Source organism: Lemur catta, chromosome 8 (assembly GCF_020740605.2).
Source record: "Lemur catta isolate mLemCat1 chromosome 8, mLemCat1.pri, whole genome shotgun sequence".
Lineage (NCBI taxonomy): Eukaryota > Metazoa > Chordata > Mammalia > Primates > Lemuridae > Lemur > Lemur catta.
In genome coordinates, this window is record NC_059135.1 from 25,127,952 (window position 1) to 25,144,005 (window position 16,054).

At 39.1% G+C, this 16,054-nt stretch overlaps 1 protein-coding gene across 2 annotated transcripts; it reads left to right on the forward strand.

The window, feature by feature from the left end:
- Positions 1 to 7,673: 7,673 nt before the first annotated feature.
- On the forward strand, positions 7,674 to 9,270 carry LOC123644065 (gamma-crystallin C). 2 transcript variants are annotated; one of them, XM_045560220.1, is made up of 3 exons: positions 7,674 to 7,718; positions 7,829 to 8,071; positions 8,931 to 9,270. In XM_045560220.1, exons 1-3 carry the CDS (start codon positions 7,710 to 7,712, stop codon positions 9,201 to 9,203), a joined length of 525 nt encoding a protein of 174 aa, XP_045416176.1. In that variant the 5' UTR covers positions 7,674 to 7,709; the 3' UTR covers positions 9,204 to 9,270. The 2 variants fall into 2 exon arrangements, with proteins under 2 accessions (XP_045416176.1, XP_045416175.1); XM_045560219.1 differs by having other exon boundaries at positions 7,698 to 7,718; positions 8,928 to 9,203.
- Positions 9,271 to 16,054: the final 6,784 nt, after the last annotated feature.

Below are 16,054 nucleotides of genomic sequence, written 5' to 3' on the forward strand. Positions count from 1 at the left end.
AAGTAAAGTATTGTGAGTGTACATAGAAAATAATACTAAATGGAAAATAAGGAATTGAAATTTTTTGGAGAAATTTGTTTGTTGACTATATATTTGTTCCCTTTAGTTTTTAAAAATGGATTAGGGTTAGCAGGTCAGCTGGGAGTGGTGATGTGGGCCTGTAGTCCCAGTTCCTCAGGAGGCTGAAGAGGGAGCCCAGGGGTTCAAGTCCAGCCCAGGCAACATAGTGAAACCCTGTCTCTAAGAAATATATCTATTTTTCAAGAAAGAAAACTTTATACATATTTATGTACTATATTTATATACAGCATATATATACACACACACATACACACAATTTAATAAATTTTAAAAATTAAAAAATAAGTAAATGAGGAAATTGGGTCAGAGGACAAATGATAGTAGGAGAGATGAAATGGAGCCACGAAACTTGTGTGCTGTAAGGTGCTACTCTTACTGCAGGTAGATCCAGATTTCGATCCAGTAGTCAAGACAAAGAAGGAAACAGCATTAGACAAATTATTCAAGATAAGCCTAATCATTCCAAGTACTGAAACCTAAAAGAAAGTTTTCTTGTGGCTCCTGGAGGGTATTGAGTAAACATAATCCTCAAAAACATCCTGCAGTAATTAAATAAGTTTCTTAGGGCTGTTTCATATAAAGTTCACCAATGAAACTGATGACTTCAGGTCAAAATTCATCAGTAGTATCCCATCTTTTGAGATTCTAATGAATTGGATCAAATCCCACCTCACCTGGATTGGGAGTTTTGTGTGCTCACTTCTTCCAACACAACTGTAACCCAATGTCCCTTATAATTCTGGAGAAGGAATGAATAGTTTTATGATCCTCCCAGCAGCCCTCCACTCTGAACTCTCGCCTGGGCACTGGAAGGTTGTCTTGACACTGTCCTCATGCACCACGCTGACCCAGATGGGAGACAGAGCTCCTTTTCCTTTAACTCCTGAACCATCTCTCACACGTGGCATTGATGTGTGCAGCTGCCTTTATTATAGAAGTTCTGGGGACACAGATGCAAGTTTACATCATAACAACACATTGATATCAAATTTAATATTAGATGGCCTTGCTTTAGATGGTCTATGGGCCCCAACCTAGTACTAGGTGGGCTGCTTTCTCTCCTTTCCTTACTCTTCTCTTCTTGGTTCTTAGCCATACCACAGGGCTGTTCATTTTTTATAGTCTCCTTTCATCCCATGTCCTCAGGGTCTCCCTACCCAACACCCAAGGGGCTTATAAACAGAGCAAACATATAATTTTTAATTTAAACTTGGTCATTTTTGAGAGCAAAAGGATGTACTATTAATAATTACACTGGGACAAGAGGCATGAATCAGGAATATTCTAGGCAAACTGGGATGCATATTTAGCCGACTGTGTATATATAGTATATAAATATGTATAAAGTTTTCTTCCTTCAAAAATAGATTCTAGGACTATTTAGTATTAACTCTTCTTAAATCCCAGACCTTTAACTTTAGACTCCCAACACCAGTATTGGCTTCCTGGAGACATTCATCAGAGTTCTCTGTTTGCCAATAACAATATGTCAGACAGGAATTAGAAAACCAAAAGCTTCTTGGGGTGCTGAATTTTACACTATTTGCCTAATAGGCATAAAATCACAGACTTCAGGCATGGAAATGATCCTGAAATACGTGAACTGGAAGTGCATAAAATTAGAGTCTCTGGATCTCTTTGGCCAAGTCATTATTCTTGAAAATTGGTTGCTCCCATCTCTGGGATACAGGCAAAGAGAAAGATGTTCTACTCTTAATTCCAACATAAAGAGAAAGTCAACAACAGAGAGTGGCTTGGGGAAGGGATTATGTCCAAACTAACTCCTAATTCTACCCTTTATTATTTCTCTCCCTCTTCTCTCTAAAGCAAATACTGGGACCTCAAAGAGTGGAGTGGAAGGAGGCATATCCTCCAGGATCCCATTAAACTTTTCCCCATTAAGACAAACCAACAACCTGAGTTAACCCAAGTATTAGCCTACATACTGTACTCCAGATACCCCCCCCCCCACACACCAGTATTTCCTGCATTTCCTAGTTTATAATGCTAAGTTCAGATTTAAATCTTTTTCTTCCTTTTTTCCCCTCTTTTCTCCCTTTGAATCTATAATTTTCTCTTGCTTATCTAATCTTATAAAAGGCCCACTAAGCAAAAAAAAAAAAAAAAAAAAAACTGAAATAGCATCTATTCCACAAAGAAGTGCCAAGGACTACTGCGCTGAGTTATGCCCTCAAAGGGCTCTCCTCATTATGGGCCCCTTCTCCAGTTTTGCTGCCCTGCTACCATGGGTTTAAGTCCTCATGTTAGTATGTGTACTATTCTCTCTCCTTTTCAGATCTTGGGAGTTAAAATTTTCTTTTTTGTGGGTTTGTCAAAGCAGAAGTGACAGTCACAATCACAACCACCTGTTGCTTAAACAAGAAGAAATGTACTGTCAATTTGTTCCAAAAGGAATACTATTAGGAGTCAAGCAGACTGGGTGGATCAATGATTAGTCTGTCGTCTGGTCATTTGATGCACAGTCATCAAAGAGAACCAGAGGCTGATGCTATGATGGTAATCCTTGGTCCCTTGTCTAGTCTCTTCACTTCCGACACTTTGGTCTACATGGTCATCATCAAAATGACCTCTGCTTATTTAATCAAGCATGTACAGTCATGCACTAGTAACAGCATTTTGGTCAACAGTGGCCCACATATACAATGGTGGTTCTATAAGATAATAATGGAGCTGAAAAATTCATATCACCTAGTGACATTGTAACGTCTTAGCACAACACATTACTCATGTGTTTGTGTTGATGCTGGTATAAACAAACCTACTGCACTGCCAGTTGTATAAAAATGTATCACATACAATTATATACAGTATATAACACTTGATAATAAACGACTATGTTACTGGTTTATATATTTACTATACTATACCTTTTATCGTTATTTTAGAATGTCCTTTTACTTATTAGAAAAAAGTTAACTGTAAAACAACCTCAGGCAGGTCCTTCAGGAGATGTTCTGGAAGATGGCATTGTTGTCATAAGAGATGACAGCTCTGTGTGTGTTATTGCTCCTGAAGACTTTCCAGTGGGACAAGATGTGGAGGTGGAAGACAGTAATATTGATGACCCTGTGTAGACCTAGGCTAATGTGTGTGTTTGTGGCTTAGTTTTTAACCAAAAAACTTTAAAAAGTAAAAAAAAAAAAATTTAATAGAAAATATCTTACAGAAAAAGAGTATAAAGAAAAAATATTTTTGTACAGCTGTACAATGTGTTTGTGTTTTAAGCTAAATGTTATTACAAAAGAGTAAAAAAGTTTTAAAAAGTTAAAAAGTTTATAAAGTAAAAAAGTTACAGTAAGCTGAGGCTAATTTATTATTGAAGAAAAAAATTTTATAAATTTTGTGAAGCCTAAGTGTATAATGTTTGTAATGTCTACAGTAAGGTACAATAATGTCCTAGGCCTTTATATTCACTCACCATTCACTGACTCACCCAGAGCAACTTTCAGTTCTGCAAGCTCCATCCATGGTAAGTGCCCTATACTACACGAGTGTACCATGTTTTATCTTTTATACCTTATTTTTACTGTACCTTTTCTACATTTAGAGATACAAACACTTACCATTGTGTTACAATTGCCTACAGTATTCAGTACAGTAACATGCTGTGCATGTTTGTAGCCTAGGAGCACTAGGCTGTACCATACAGCCTGGGTGTGTAGCAGGCTGTACCACCTAGGTTTGTGTAAATATGACGTTTGCACGGCAACAAAGTTGCCTACTGTTGCATTTCTCAAAATGTATCCCCATCATTAAGAGAAGCATGACTAAATATGATACAAATGCTACATTAATCGCTAAGAAGCAGGAAGGTGAGTGGTAAAACCAACTATTGACTGAACCTCAGACACTAGCAAAACTCTGGGATTGGTTGACACTATTGTCACATTAATTTGTCATCTCAGAATACATAAAAATAGAATTACTAAGGAGAGGAGGGTTTAGGGGACAATACAACAGCTCTGTTTTCTTCCTTTTGCTTACCATCTCCATGGTTACAAAGGCCCATTAAATAGATCAAGGGGGGGTGCTTGTGTCATCCTACACACTGAAAATTTGCAAGTGCTGAACTTTGATGTGTTTAAGCTTGAGTAGGCTGAGCATTTGAAATAGGCCCTGTGGACGATTACAACAATGGATTTCAGACTGGGGAATAACATTCACATATCCTCTGAGCATTTATTGAGCAACCTTTATGTGTAGGCCGTTTTGCCAATGAGTGAGAATAGAAAAATAAAGACAGGATGGTCCCTGCCCTCATGGGGCTCTCCCATCTATTTTGAGGGACTGATGTCTAAACAAAATAGCTAGATAAGTGATAGCTACCATTACAGTTTTATAAATATGATGCTTGGGGAACTAAGGAAACAGTATTAAATCAGCCCAGAAGATTAGGAAGGGTTCACGAAAATCTTTACAGAAGAATTGACGCTTGAGCTGAGACTTGAAAGGGTAAAATTTCTCTGGGTGAAAAATAAAGAACTGATGTCTCAGTGAGAAGGATCAATATATTGAAAAACAATAACACTGTGCATCTGGAAAATGACAAGCGGGTGGTTCACTATGACTGGGCAGAAAGTGTAGGGACAGACAGAGGCGGTCAGATCAGGCGTGTTCCATGCTGAGGAGTCGCTACTCACCCTGGAGAAGGTGGGAGTCAGGGAAGTGTTTCATGAAAGCAGATGAGCGGCATGACTTGAGGTGTGTCGATTCTCATCACCCCAGAAACCTGGCAGAAGGCTGCCTGGAGGAAGGCAAGACAGGCTGAGGCAGGAGGCTGGGGAAACTCCACTGAGATACGATGAGATCCTAAGCAAAGCAGCTGCAGTGGGTGGTGGGCGAGTGTGGAGGGGGCGGTGGGGACAGAGAAGAGAAGGAGAAAGATCTGGAAAGAAGTGGGAAAAATTCAAGACTATGCCATTCTGGGACAAGAGTAAAGTTCCGTAGTATGCATTATTCTGGCCACTTTATCACTTTTCCTGCCTTAACAAAGCTGACATTTAAGTGCTGGTATTTCTGCTTTGATTCTCTCATTATGCACATGTGAAACTTTACAGAACATGAAAGAGTGCTACAAAGCAGAGACCATTTGTTCCTTCATGTTTAAAGAGAATGTTAGTACAATTGCTAATAAAGCATTGCCTGACAATGGCTAAAAACATGATTTGCTTATCGAAATATGAAGGAATAAACCATAGTAATGTTTTTAAAAGTTTGGTACAAGAACTATTCAATGTTAGCTAAAAATACAGATTTTGGGGCTAGGCATGGTCGCTCATGCCTGTAATCCTAGCACTCTGGGAGGCCGAGGTGGGAAGATCGCTTGAGGTCAAGAGTTCAAGACCAGCCAGAGCAAGAGCAAGACCCTGTCTCTACTAAAAATAAAAACAAATTAGCCAGATAACTTTTATAATTTTTTAAAAAAAATACAGATTTTGGGAACTTCTCCTGATCTAATGAAATTGGCCAGAGGGTGGAGACTGGTAATTTGCTTTTTTTTTTTTTTTTTGAGACAGAGTCTTGCTCTGTTGTCCGGGCTAGAGCGAGTGCTGTGGTGTCAGCCTAGCTCACAGCAACCTCAAACTCCTGGGCTCAAGAAATCCTTCTGCCTCAGCCTCCCGAGTAGCTGGGACTACAGGCATGTGCCACCTTGCCCAGATGATTTTTTCTATATATATTTTTAGTTTTCCAGCTAATTTCTTTCTATTTTTAGTAGAGATGGGGTCTCGCTCTTGCTCAGGCTGGTCTCGAACTCCTGACCTGGAGCGATCCTCCAGCCTTGGCCTCCCAGAGTGCTAGGATTACAGGTGTGAGCCACGGCGCCCGGCCTTAATTTGCATTTTTAACAAGCAAGGTGATTGTTATGCACACTAGAGTTTGGAAACCACTAATGAGTTTGAAAGACCCTTCCAAGCCTACTTTTTTTTTTGTAAACTACAAAATGTTTCCATAGAGGTTAAAATTTTCAGGAATCTTTTAGAGGATTAAATATCTTTGAAAGAGATAAAGAGGTCAAAGTCATCCTTAATAATGTCACCCTATTATTAATATCAAACATTTATTCAGTGTTCATTTGTGCCAAGTATGTGATAAATACATTATACACATAATCCTATTTATTCAGGTCAATGTCCTTTTAGCTAAAGACCACCAGGAACACACCTGTCTTTAAAAAATTTGGGTTTATTACTTGCAACACAGAAGCACATGCTCCATAGGGAATCATGGAATGTCTCAGTAAGAGGTTTAGAAAGAACCAGTTATAGGATTTGTATTTTGGTTGGGTGATTTGGGGAAGGGTCTAAACAAGCCAGGGTTCATTCTAGACTGGATGATGTCAGAAAGCAGGATTAATTTTATGATTGGTTATCTCAATAAACCCTACCCATAGGGAGGGGAGACTAGATGAGGATAAACTGAAAATTGATAAAGAAGGAGCAGTTAGTCATTTTGGCTGAGAAGAGGGGGTGTTTGGTATTCTGTAGGAGGCACATTGACTTTGTTTTTGTCTGTGCCTAGACAAAATTATGAAGTGGCCTTATTTAATTTCCTTTCCCCATGGTCTCAGAGTCACCTTGTCTGAAGTTGGTACTCTGTGAGATTGTTTATGGCTAATAGGGGAATAATATATCCTCACTGTGTCAAGCCAGCTTCCAAATGTCAGAGGCTGCTTGCTTTCTTTCTTTTCCTTCCTTCCTTCCTTCCTTCCTTCCTTCCTTCCTTCCTTCCTTCCTTCCTTCCTCATTAATCATACTATATCCCATGAGATAACTCATGGACTGAGAGGTTACGTGACTTGCCACTTTCATGCAGCTACTCAGTGGGCCTTGTGCATCTAGGCAGTCCAATCCAAAGCTAACAGTCTTGCTGGTGAAGCCGTGCAGCCTCCCCCTACCCTTGGGAAAGGGGAGGCAATCCATAAAGTACTATATACAGTACTTCTCAGTATTAGGCCTCATGGCCATAGCAACCTTTCCCCTGATTCTTATCATAATGTGACTACCAGAGGCTGATTTCTAGTTACTGAAGTGCACACGCAAAAGGCAAAGTCAATAGCTATCTATCAACACAGTCAAAACTGGCCAAGATAAGATTCTAGATTTGTGCCCTCACTAGATTGGCAAATCATGTAAAGAAAAAAAAAAATTAAAGCTAGAGTGTCTCTTTGATCAAGGGAAATTAGTCAGTGTTTGTGACATTCTGTCTCATCAACAACCTCTCAGGAATTATGGAGCACTTCTATAAAGACATAGATTTTTCCCAGAAAATGCACGGGTATAATTGAATCATATGTGTGGAGCCATGCATTTCAGGTCAAAAGTTCAGACTGATTTGCTGATAAACTTAGAAAACACTAAGAATCCAAATAAAAGCAACAGAGAGCAGCACATACAGGACAGTGTTAGAATATACCAGAGAACGAGGGCAAAATCTACAATCATTTCCACTGAATGCAGCACGTAAAAGGGATCCATAAAATCCCCTTACCCGCGCGGGCCCCTTTTGTGTTGTTCTTGCCAACGCAGCAGCACAGCGTCCTGCTATATAGACCCGCTGTGGCCGCCAGCCCCATCGCACTTCTCTCGTGTCATCCGTGTCAACCAGCCATGGGGAAGGTGAGCAGGACACAAATTAAATAAGCAGGGGGTGGGGTGGGGAGGGGAAGCCTTTAGACAAGGTCTTTGAGGAGCAAATGATTTGATTTGGAATTGTTCCTCTTTTGCAGATCACCTTCTACGAGGACCGGAGCTTCCAGGGCCGCTGCTACGAATGCAACAGCGACTGCCCCAACCTGCAGACCTACTTCAGCCGCTGCAACTCCATCCGGGTGGACAGCGGCTGCTGGATGCTCTATGAGCGCCCCAACTACCAGGGCCACCAGTACTTCCTGCGGCGCGGCGAGTACCCCGACTACCAGCAGTGGATGGGCCTCAGCGACTCCATCCGCTCCTGCCGCCTCATCCCGCAAGTGAGTGCCGCTTGCTTTCTGTCCCGCTGCCCGAGTGTCCTCGCTGTGTTACTGACATGGGTTAGAGTGAGGGGGGTTTGCCTCTAAAAATACCCAAGGGTTAAGTGGGCTTCAGATTCCTGCCTAAGACCAGATAGATACATGCACAAAAACAGCACACAATGTAAGGAAGAATCCACTTAGAGGAAGTGTTCGTTTTATTTTTAATTTTTACTACTATTAGATCAAAATTGTCTGTAACAAATGTAATATCATAATGGGATATAAAACTTGCAAATGGGAAGCTGGTGGGGCATAAGAAGGCAATATTTCCAGCAAATTATTTTACCCATAGTAAAGGAATTTCTGATGAATGAATTAGACAGATTCCACTGTGGGCTAGTCAGGTCCAACTTTGGAAAAGATAATTTTCTTATTTTGGAAAACCAGTTGAATTCTGGTTCCAAGTGACTATTTAAACTAACTTTCCACTGAAGTACATTATTTTTAAAATCCTATTTTAGCAGTAATTGTATATATACATAAATTTGAGAGATAATACTCTTAGGAAAAGAATACTAGTCAAAATAAATTATTTCTATTTTCCCCCAAAATACAGGTTCAAGTTAACATAGGGAGTTAGGAATCAAGACATGTGAGTTCTTGATGAATTTTTGCTGAGTTTGAACCTACTAAAAATTTCATCTCCTAGACAGGAAATAGAAAATGGGCGTGCAAGTATTTGTTAAATGCTAACACAGCAATCTCAGGGTCTAAATTTTACATTGACAATCCCATGCCCCAACTACCAAGCTCATCTGTTGTTTGGTTGGGTGAATTCATCTGCGTTTTCTGACCCTCCTTTCTGTGGGCCGAGCAGGCAAGCTCCCACAGGATTCGGCTGTACGAGAGAGAAGACCACAAAGGCCTCATGAGCGAGCTGAGTGACGACTGCCCCAGCATCCAGGACCGCTTCCACCTCAGCGAGGTCCGCTCCGTCCACGTGCTGGAGGGCTCCTGGGTCCTCTATGAGCTGCCCAACTACCGCGGGCGCCAGTACCTGCTGAGGCCCCAAGAGTACAGGCGGCCCCAGGAGTGGGGGGCCACGGATGCCAAGGCAGGCTCTTTGCGGAGAGCGGTGGATTTATACTAAAATAGGTTAACACTACCATTTTCTCATTTTGGAACCTAATAAAGTATTTAGTCTGTATTGTTGGCAATTGCTGACTTCTGTTTTTCTTTCCTTGTGTGCAAATCGATTCACCTGTCAATGCTCCTTGTTAAAGTTTGAGAAGTGAATGGGGGAAGAGAGGAGGGTCTGTTCACAAAGAACTTCAAGGTAGAGTGAGTCTGAACAAGACTCAGAAGTGGGAGTGGAGGCAGGATGTGGCCTGCCTGAGAAAGAAGAGGGAGGTCAATGCTAGAACATGGGAGTTGGCTGACTAGTGAGAAGGGAGGCATTCAGCCTGGTGCCTTGAGGAACAATATTCCAGAAGTTTCCTCTGACCCAAGAAGTGGGAGGAGGCCACCAAAGGCAAAGTCAGATGAGTGGTGAGGTCAAGGCTAACTTGGCAAATGACCTGATTAGACTGTATAAGGAATTGTGGTTTTGTTTACTTTCAAGCACAGTATTGTAGAACTAAAGCAAGAGCTGTCATCGGCCATTGCCATGCCTTTGTACAAAGTTAAAGACCATCTGTCTTCCTCTAACACAGCTCCTGACCCGGACTATAACTCTTAGCCAGTACCACCTCTGGCCCAAACACTGTGTGAAGTGCAGAAACTGCACGGCTATTCATGGCACCAGCTAATGCAAATAAATTAATGAGACACACATCAATCTATTACATAGACATGCATGATATAATGGGCCACAAACATAAAAAGTCCTTTAACTACAAAAAAAAAAAAAATAGGCTCAAATTTAAAGTCTTTGATTAAAGTAAAATCTTGCTCATAAGCAAAGCCCTGTAAATTAAAAAAAAAGCAAGCACTTGAGAATTTTTTTATCAGTAAAGAATTCATTTATTTTTAACTTGAAAATTTCTCTTCAAAGTAAAAGCTACCCATAATCTTCCTACTTTACAAATTCTATAAAAGAAGAAGTTGAGGGCGCCCTTCTGACATTCTTTGTTGCTAAGTCCTATTTATAGCTGGTGGGCACCTTTCTAAAAATTTCCCCTTGTTTATAAAGCTATCTCATGAAACACAGGTTTCTTTTCTTTACAAAAATGGAATCATGCTGTACACATTATTCCATAACTTGCTTTTAAAATGTATTATAATACCAACATATATCTAAGTCAGTACCTTATTCTGTTTCATGGCTGAATTGCATCCATTGTTTAGAGGTCCCCTAGATTATTTCACCGTTCATTTATCCATTGGTGATCGGGCTTTTTCAATGTTGTTCTTACAAACAATGCTCCAAAGAATGTTGTCATACATATACCTTTATCTTGACATGCCATAATTTCAAGAGGATAGAGACCTAGAAATGAGACTGCCTGCTCATGGTGCAAATTTATTTTTTATTTTAATAGACTCTGTCCAAGTATTAGCCACTGGAGATCTTAACTGCTTTCTTTGAGTTAAGATCTTTACCATTTATTGAGCACCTACCATGGGCCTGCTGAAAAAACAACTAAAACAAGCAAACAAAGGCATTTTGTATTGTGTTATTTCTACATATCTACCACCACAGAGCTCTAGGTAGATATAATACTAAATACTAATACTAAATGATAAGATATAATCACTTTTTTAAAAGTCAAATACTTACCAAATACTAAATAATACATACTTGGCAAACTTTTGTTTATCAAGTACTTTTACTAAGTGCTTTAAAATCATCCCATGACAAACTTCTTGGGGAAATAAAGGGAGCAATATTTATTTACATTTCTTGCGGTATATGTTTTTATTCCTTAATATTTTGGGAGGGAAAAGTGTTTTCCTGGTGTGACATACACATTTAACACTTTCTTACCTATCTTACCTTTCTGCAACCCTTTTTTCTTTTCTGCTTCAGAACATTTTCAATGAACACAGAGTTTCCTGTGAATAGAAAACACTCTGTCCTTGCTGCAACCGATAGCAGATGAAGGGTTGCATTACAGGGGCAGTTACTTCCTGCCTCTGGCCCTTTGGCTGGCGAACACATGACCAAGACGGAGGTAGTCATAGGTTGTGGATCACTTGCACCTTTAGGGTACCCTGCTTCCTTCTGCCCCTCCTCTCACTCCATTCCATCCCCTTCCTTTCTGCTCCTTTCTTTTTTTCTCCAGCCCACTGGTCTTGGGGCACAGGCAAAGTGAATCCAATGTCCTTCCTGTTCTTTGGAGAGAAATTTTAACAATGATCCAGAGCTAGAAAAACTGCCTATTTCTTGTGTTAAAAGTGCTTGAGACTGACATATAAATCTCTTAAGGATCCAAAATTCTAAAAATAATCCAAACATTTTGTAAATGACTTCTTTTCCCTTACACAAAATTACAGTGAGCTTACAATCCAATGAGATGGCCTGTTTCTTCCTTAAAATTCCAGAAGAGGAACAAGGTTCCAACCACTTTTACAGTCTTTTGTGTCTTTACTGGTGAATCATACATCTTTAGTGAAATGTTCTGAGAACAATAAAGATTAATGATAGTTAATGATAGTGGTGACATGGATGAAGGTACTTGAATATTACTACTTCATTTAAAATGAAAATGTCATGTGACACAAGAAGAGGATAACAGTTTTACAGGAAAAATTGTATTAATGAAGAACATTATCTTAAAGGAAAAAATATTAGCTCAATCATATAAGCAGATTCTATACTGGACAAATTAAGCCTATTATTTATAATACTTGTGAAAAAATCTGAGGTTTAGCTAAATTAAATGACAAATCCCGGTCCCCACAGCTAGTAAGAGGCAAGATTGAGACTCCAGCTCAGGTCTGTCTAATGTCCTTAATTGTTATGTTGGTCCTAATGTGCAGAGTTATACAGAAGAATAATTTCTGAAATAATTTTAGGATAGGATTTGGGAACATTATAATAAACAGATCTCCCCAAAATGCTCACTATATTCTTCACATTCTTTAAAGCACGTACCATAGTTCTCAATATTTTAGATTTCCCAGACAATTTTTCTTTAGATGAGGACAAACATAGGATTGCCAATTTTTATTTTACCAAGCAAGGACATTTAAAATTAAAAACAAAACAACAAAAATTAAAAGCTAAGTTCTGTCTAGTCTTACATCATTTTTTGAAAGAAAAGATATTTACAAAAGAATATTTTAACCCCCTCCCCATACAAAAGTTCCTAATAAAATATAGTTCAGACCGAGAAAGAATACTTGGGAACTTGGCCTTGATGTATAGTTTTTTCAGTTGGTAAAACTGGTTGAAACTGAGCAGAGTTTGAAAACTCTTGTTTGGGGTTGCAAGTCAATACTTTTAGGGGCCAAAATGGTATAAATAAGTGAAACAGCCTCCTTTAAGACAACAGGGAAGAATGGGGATTATAATGAACTATGTATGCAGAGCATTATTTAAAAAATCTAAACATTGCACCAGCCAAACAAACCACATTTCTAGATCCGCAGCCCTCAGAGCTGCCCGTTCTCATTTCCAAGCTGTCATGAAAGCTGGTGGGAGCCGCCAACCATGGACATCACAGTATTCCCTGTGTACCCTCCCTACTCCCATGAAATGCTTTGGTACCGTGTATGCGCACAGAGCCTTACCATGGAGACTGGGGAAGTGAGGAAAGGAAACTCCAACAATAACTAACACTAAATTTTCTCTCCATCCCAAGGGAGAGAAATGGAATAGACTGAGGTCTCACATTTTGACTTCTAGAAAAAAGGAAAATTCTATTTCTTATATACTTCATTTTGTATACTAGCATTTACACCAAATGCACAAATTATTGACCCTGCATGTAGCAAAACTTTCACCTGAGGTAGTCTCTTTCATTGTTACTTTTGTTTGAAACCACCTGAATATTTAGGAGGTGACAAAGGCCTACTTCCTGGACTAGATAGAGCTCAGGACAATGGCGCCTATTCTTCCTCTCTTGTTCGCCCTCCAAAGACAGTGCCCACCAATCATTCCAGGAAACTTGTGTGGGGTTCTGCGTCCGTGCCACAGATGTCAGGATTCTCAGGTCTTACCTTATGTTCACCTAGCACACTAAGTACAACTTGGGGCTCAGGTCTTACACACATTGGTCACTCTGGAACTTTCTGTAGAGCATCAAAATCAAGCCACATTTTGGCTCAAGCCTTTTGCTTTTCAGCTCTCTGAGGAGTCTGGGGTTTTGTCCCTGTTTCTTCAGCCCCAGGCTAAAGCCTTCTCTATTCCTGGTCAATGGAAAAGGCAAGCCCAAAGTCCCCTTGTTTTGTCCTCCAGACGTACCCTAAATTTCAGTTGTAACTGCATGTCAACAGAGATAGTGGTCCCCACAGACATTCCTCACCATACTCCTCCAGGTTTCCCTGAACCATTCCCTGGGACACTTTGCATTCTGGTTTTCTCATATTTTGCTGTTCATCCATCAGCACTCTCCCTACAGAAGCCTGGACACAGAAACAACTCTGAGCAAAATAATGGTTTCTTAAAAATTTTTTATTGATATAGCATAGTTGTACATATTTTGTGATATTTTGATACATGAATATAACATGTCATGATCAAATCAGGGAAGTGGAATATCCATCACCCCCCACATTTATCTTTGTGTTGGGAACATTACAATTCTTTTCTTCTAGCTATTCTGAAATATACAATAAGTTATTGTTAACTACAGTCACCCTACTCTGGTATTGAACACTAGAACTTATTCCTTCTATTTAACTGTATTTTTGTACCTATTAACCAACTTTTCTTCATCTTTCCCCCCACCCCACACACCCTTCCCAGCCTCTGGTAACCACTATTCTATTCTCTACCTCCATAAGATCCATTTTTTCAGTTCCCACATATGAGTGAGAACATGTGATATTTGTCTGTCTATGCCTGGATTATTTAACTTAACATAATGAGCTCCAGTTCCATCTACGGTGTTGCAAATGACTGGATTTCATTCCTTTTTATGGCTGAATAACATTCCATTGTGTATATATACCACATTTTCTTTATCCATGCATCTGTTGATCTGTTGATGAATCGATAAAGAATCACTTAGGTTGATTCTATATCTTGGCTATTGTGAATACTGCTATAATAAACATGGGGTGCAGGTATCTCTTCAACATACCAATTTCCTTTCTTTTGGATATATATATATATACCCAGCAGTAGGATTGCTGGATCATACGGTGGTTATGTTTTTAGTTTTTTGGGGAACTTCCATATTGTTTTTCATAATGGCTATACTACTTTACATTCCCATCAACGATGTACAAATGTTCCCTTTTCTCCACATGCTCACCAGCATGTTAGTTTTTGTCTTTTTCATAATAGCCATTCTAACTGTGGTTTTGATTTGCATTTTCCTGACAATTAGTACTGTTGAACACTTTTTATACACCTGTTGACTATTAGTATGTCATAATGATTATTTTAAATTTTATTTTAAATAATAATCATCACATTATTAATCACAAATAATAATCAATTTTATTTTACATAATAATCATTATTTTAATGATTATTTTAAGTTGTTTTTTAATTATTTTTGTTACTTAAAATGTTTAATTAAAACGATGATTTCTATTCTTTAGATCCTGGCTACTTATTTTCCACTATGTAAACATAAGTAACTTTGCAACACATGCATTGACATAGTGGATACAAAGAAGCCAGAAAATAAGAATTGTAATCACCATATTGCACATAGTTGGTGATCAATTAATAAATACCAACTTACAAAGATTTATGACTCAACTGCAAGGCAAAGAACTTCCATGGGTCAACACAGGACTGTGAATAATTCTCTGAACATGAAAGAGGCTAGACGCATAGGTCATCTTCCACTCCAGTGCTCTTTCCAGTCCATCAAACTGTTCTCTTCCACGCCAATAAGTACTTTCTAAAGTCTTCCTAGAGTCCAGCTTCTAGATATTTATTCCTTCCTCTCCCTCCATCATTCCAGCCATAGCTCCCTTTCGTGTTCATGCAATTAATTTCCTCCGAGTCAAAGGTTTTGTTTACTCTTGTTCACCAGAGAATAAAGATGCATTTTAGGTCCTGTCAGAAATGGGTTTCCTAGGAATTTGGTTTTATTTTATAACAGGCTAAGAGGTCATCTGTTTTTGTGCTTTACATGTATAAATTTTTCTTACGTCCTCCAACATTTCCCTTTTAGTTCTTCTTTCTAAGATTAAGTATCTTAAAACTATTCTCCCTTTTAAATCATAGCACCACCATTGGCTAAAATAAAAACGTAGAATTCTCAGTCTACTTCTGGGCATGACTGCAACAAAATCATACCCAATCTGACCCCACTGGAGATATGTGTTTGCTGTGCTTTTTACCATACTGAAAGTTTGAAATTCTGTGAACTGCCATGGCAAAACTTTTCTGATTTCTTACACTTCAATGATGAAGTACTTTTAAAGGACTAACTTAAAAGTTTCAATATTCAGTTAAGCTCATTTCCCTTTTGTTAACAATCAGTATTCAATACTGTGGCACATAAGTAAATGATAGATTAATTTATATTTATCTTAAGAGTCTTTGCTTTTTTTGCTCCCCAACCTACACTTTTTTGCTTTTCCCCAACCTATACAAATAAAAGTGTGGACTATATATGAAATGGCTGAAGCTCTACTTCTATTATTAAATAGACAATGTCCCAAATTACCTTTTTTCAAACAGTCTCAATAGCATCAGCCAGTGATAGCAACCAGAATACTCCAGAAAGAATGGGACCAAAACCCACAATGAGCCTCGTGGACTATGACAGCAAAGAGAAAAAAAGAGAACACAAAATGCCTTTGCTCCCCACCGCGGGCCCCTTTTGTGCTGTTCCTGCCAACGCAGCAGCCGCCCCGCTATATAGACCCGCT

Excerpts from the sequence above, each read along its gene's own strand:
- LOC123644065 (XM_045560219.1), top strand. Across the intron at positions 8,072-8,927 it reads CCTGCCGCCTCATCCCGCAA|CAGGCAAGCTCCCACAGGAT; the intron begins GTGAGTGCCGCT and ends CTGTGGGCCGAG.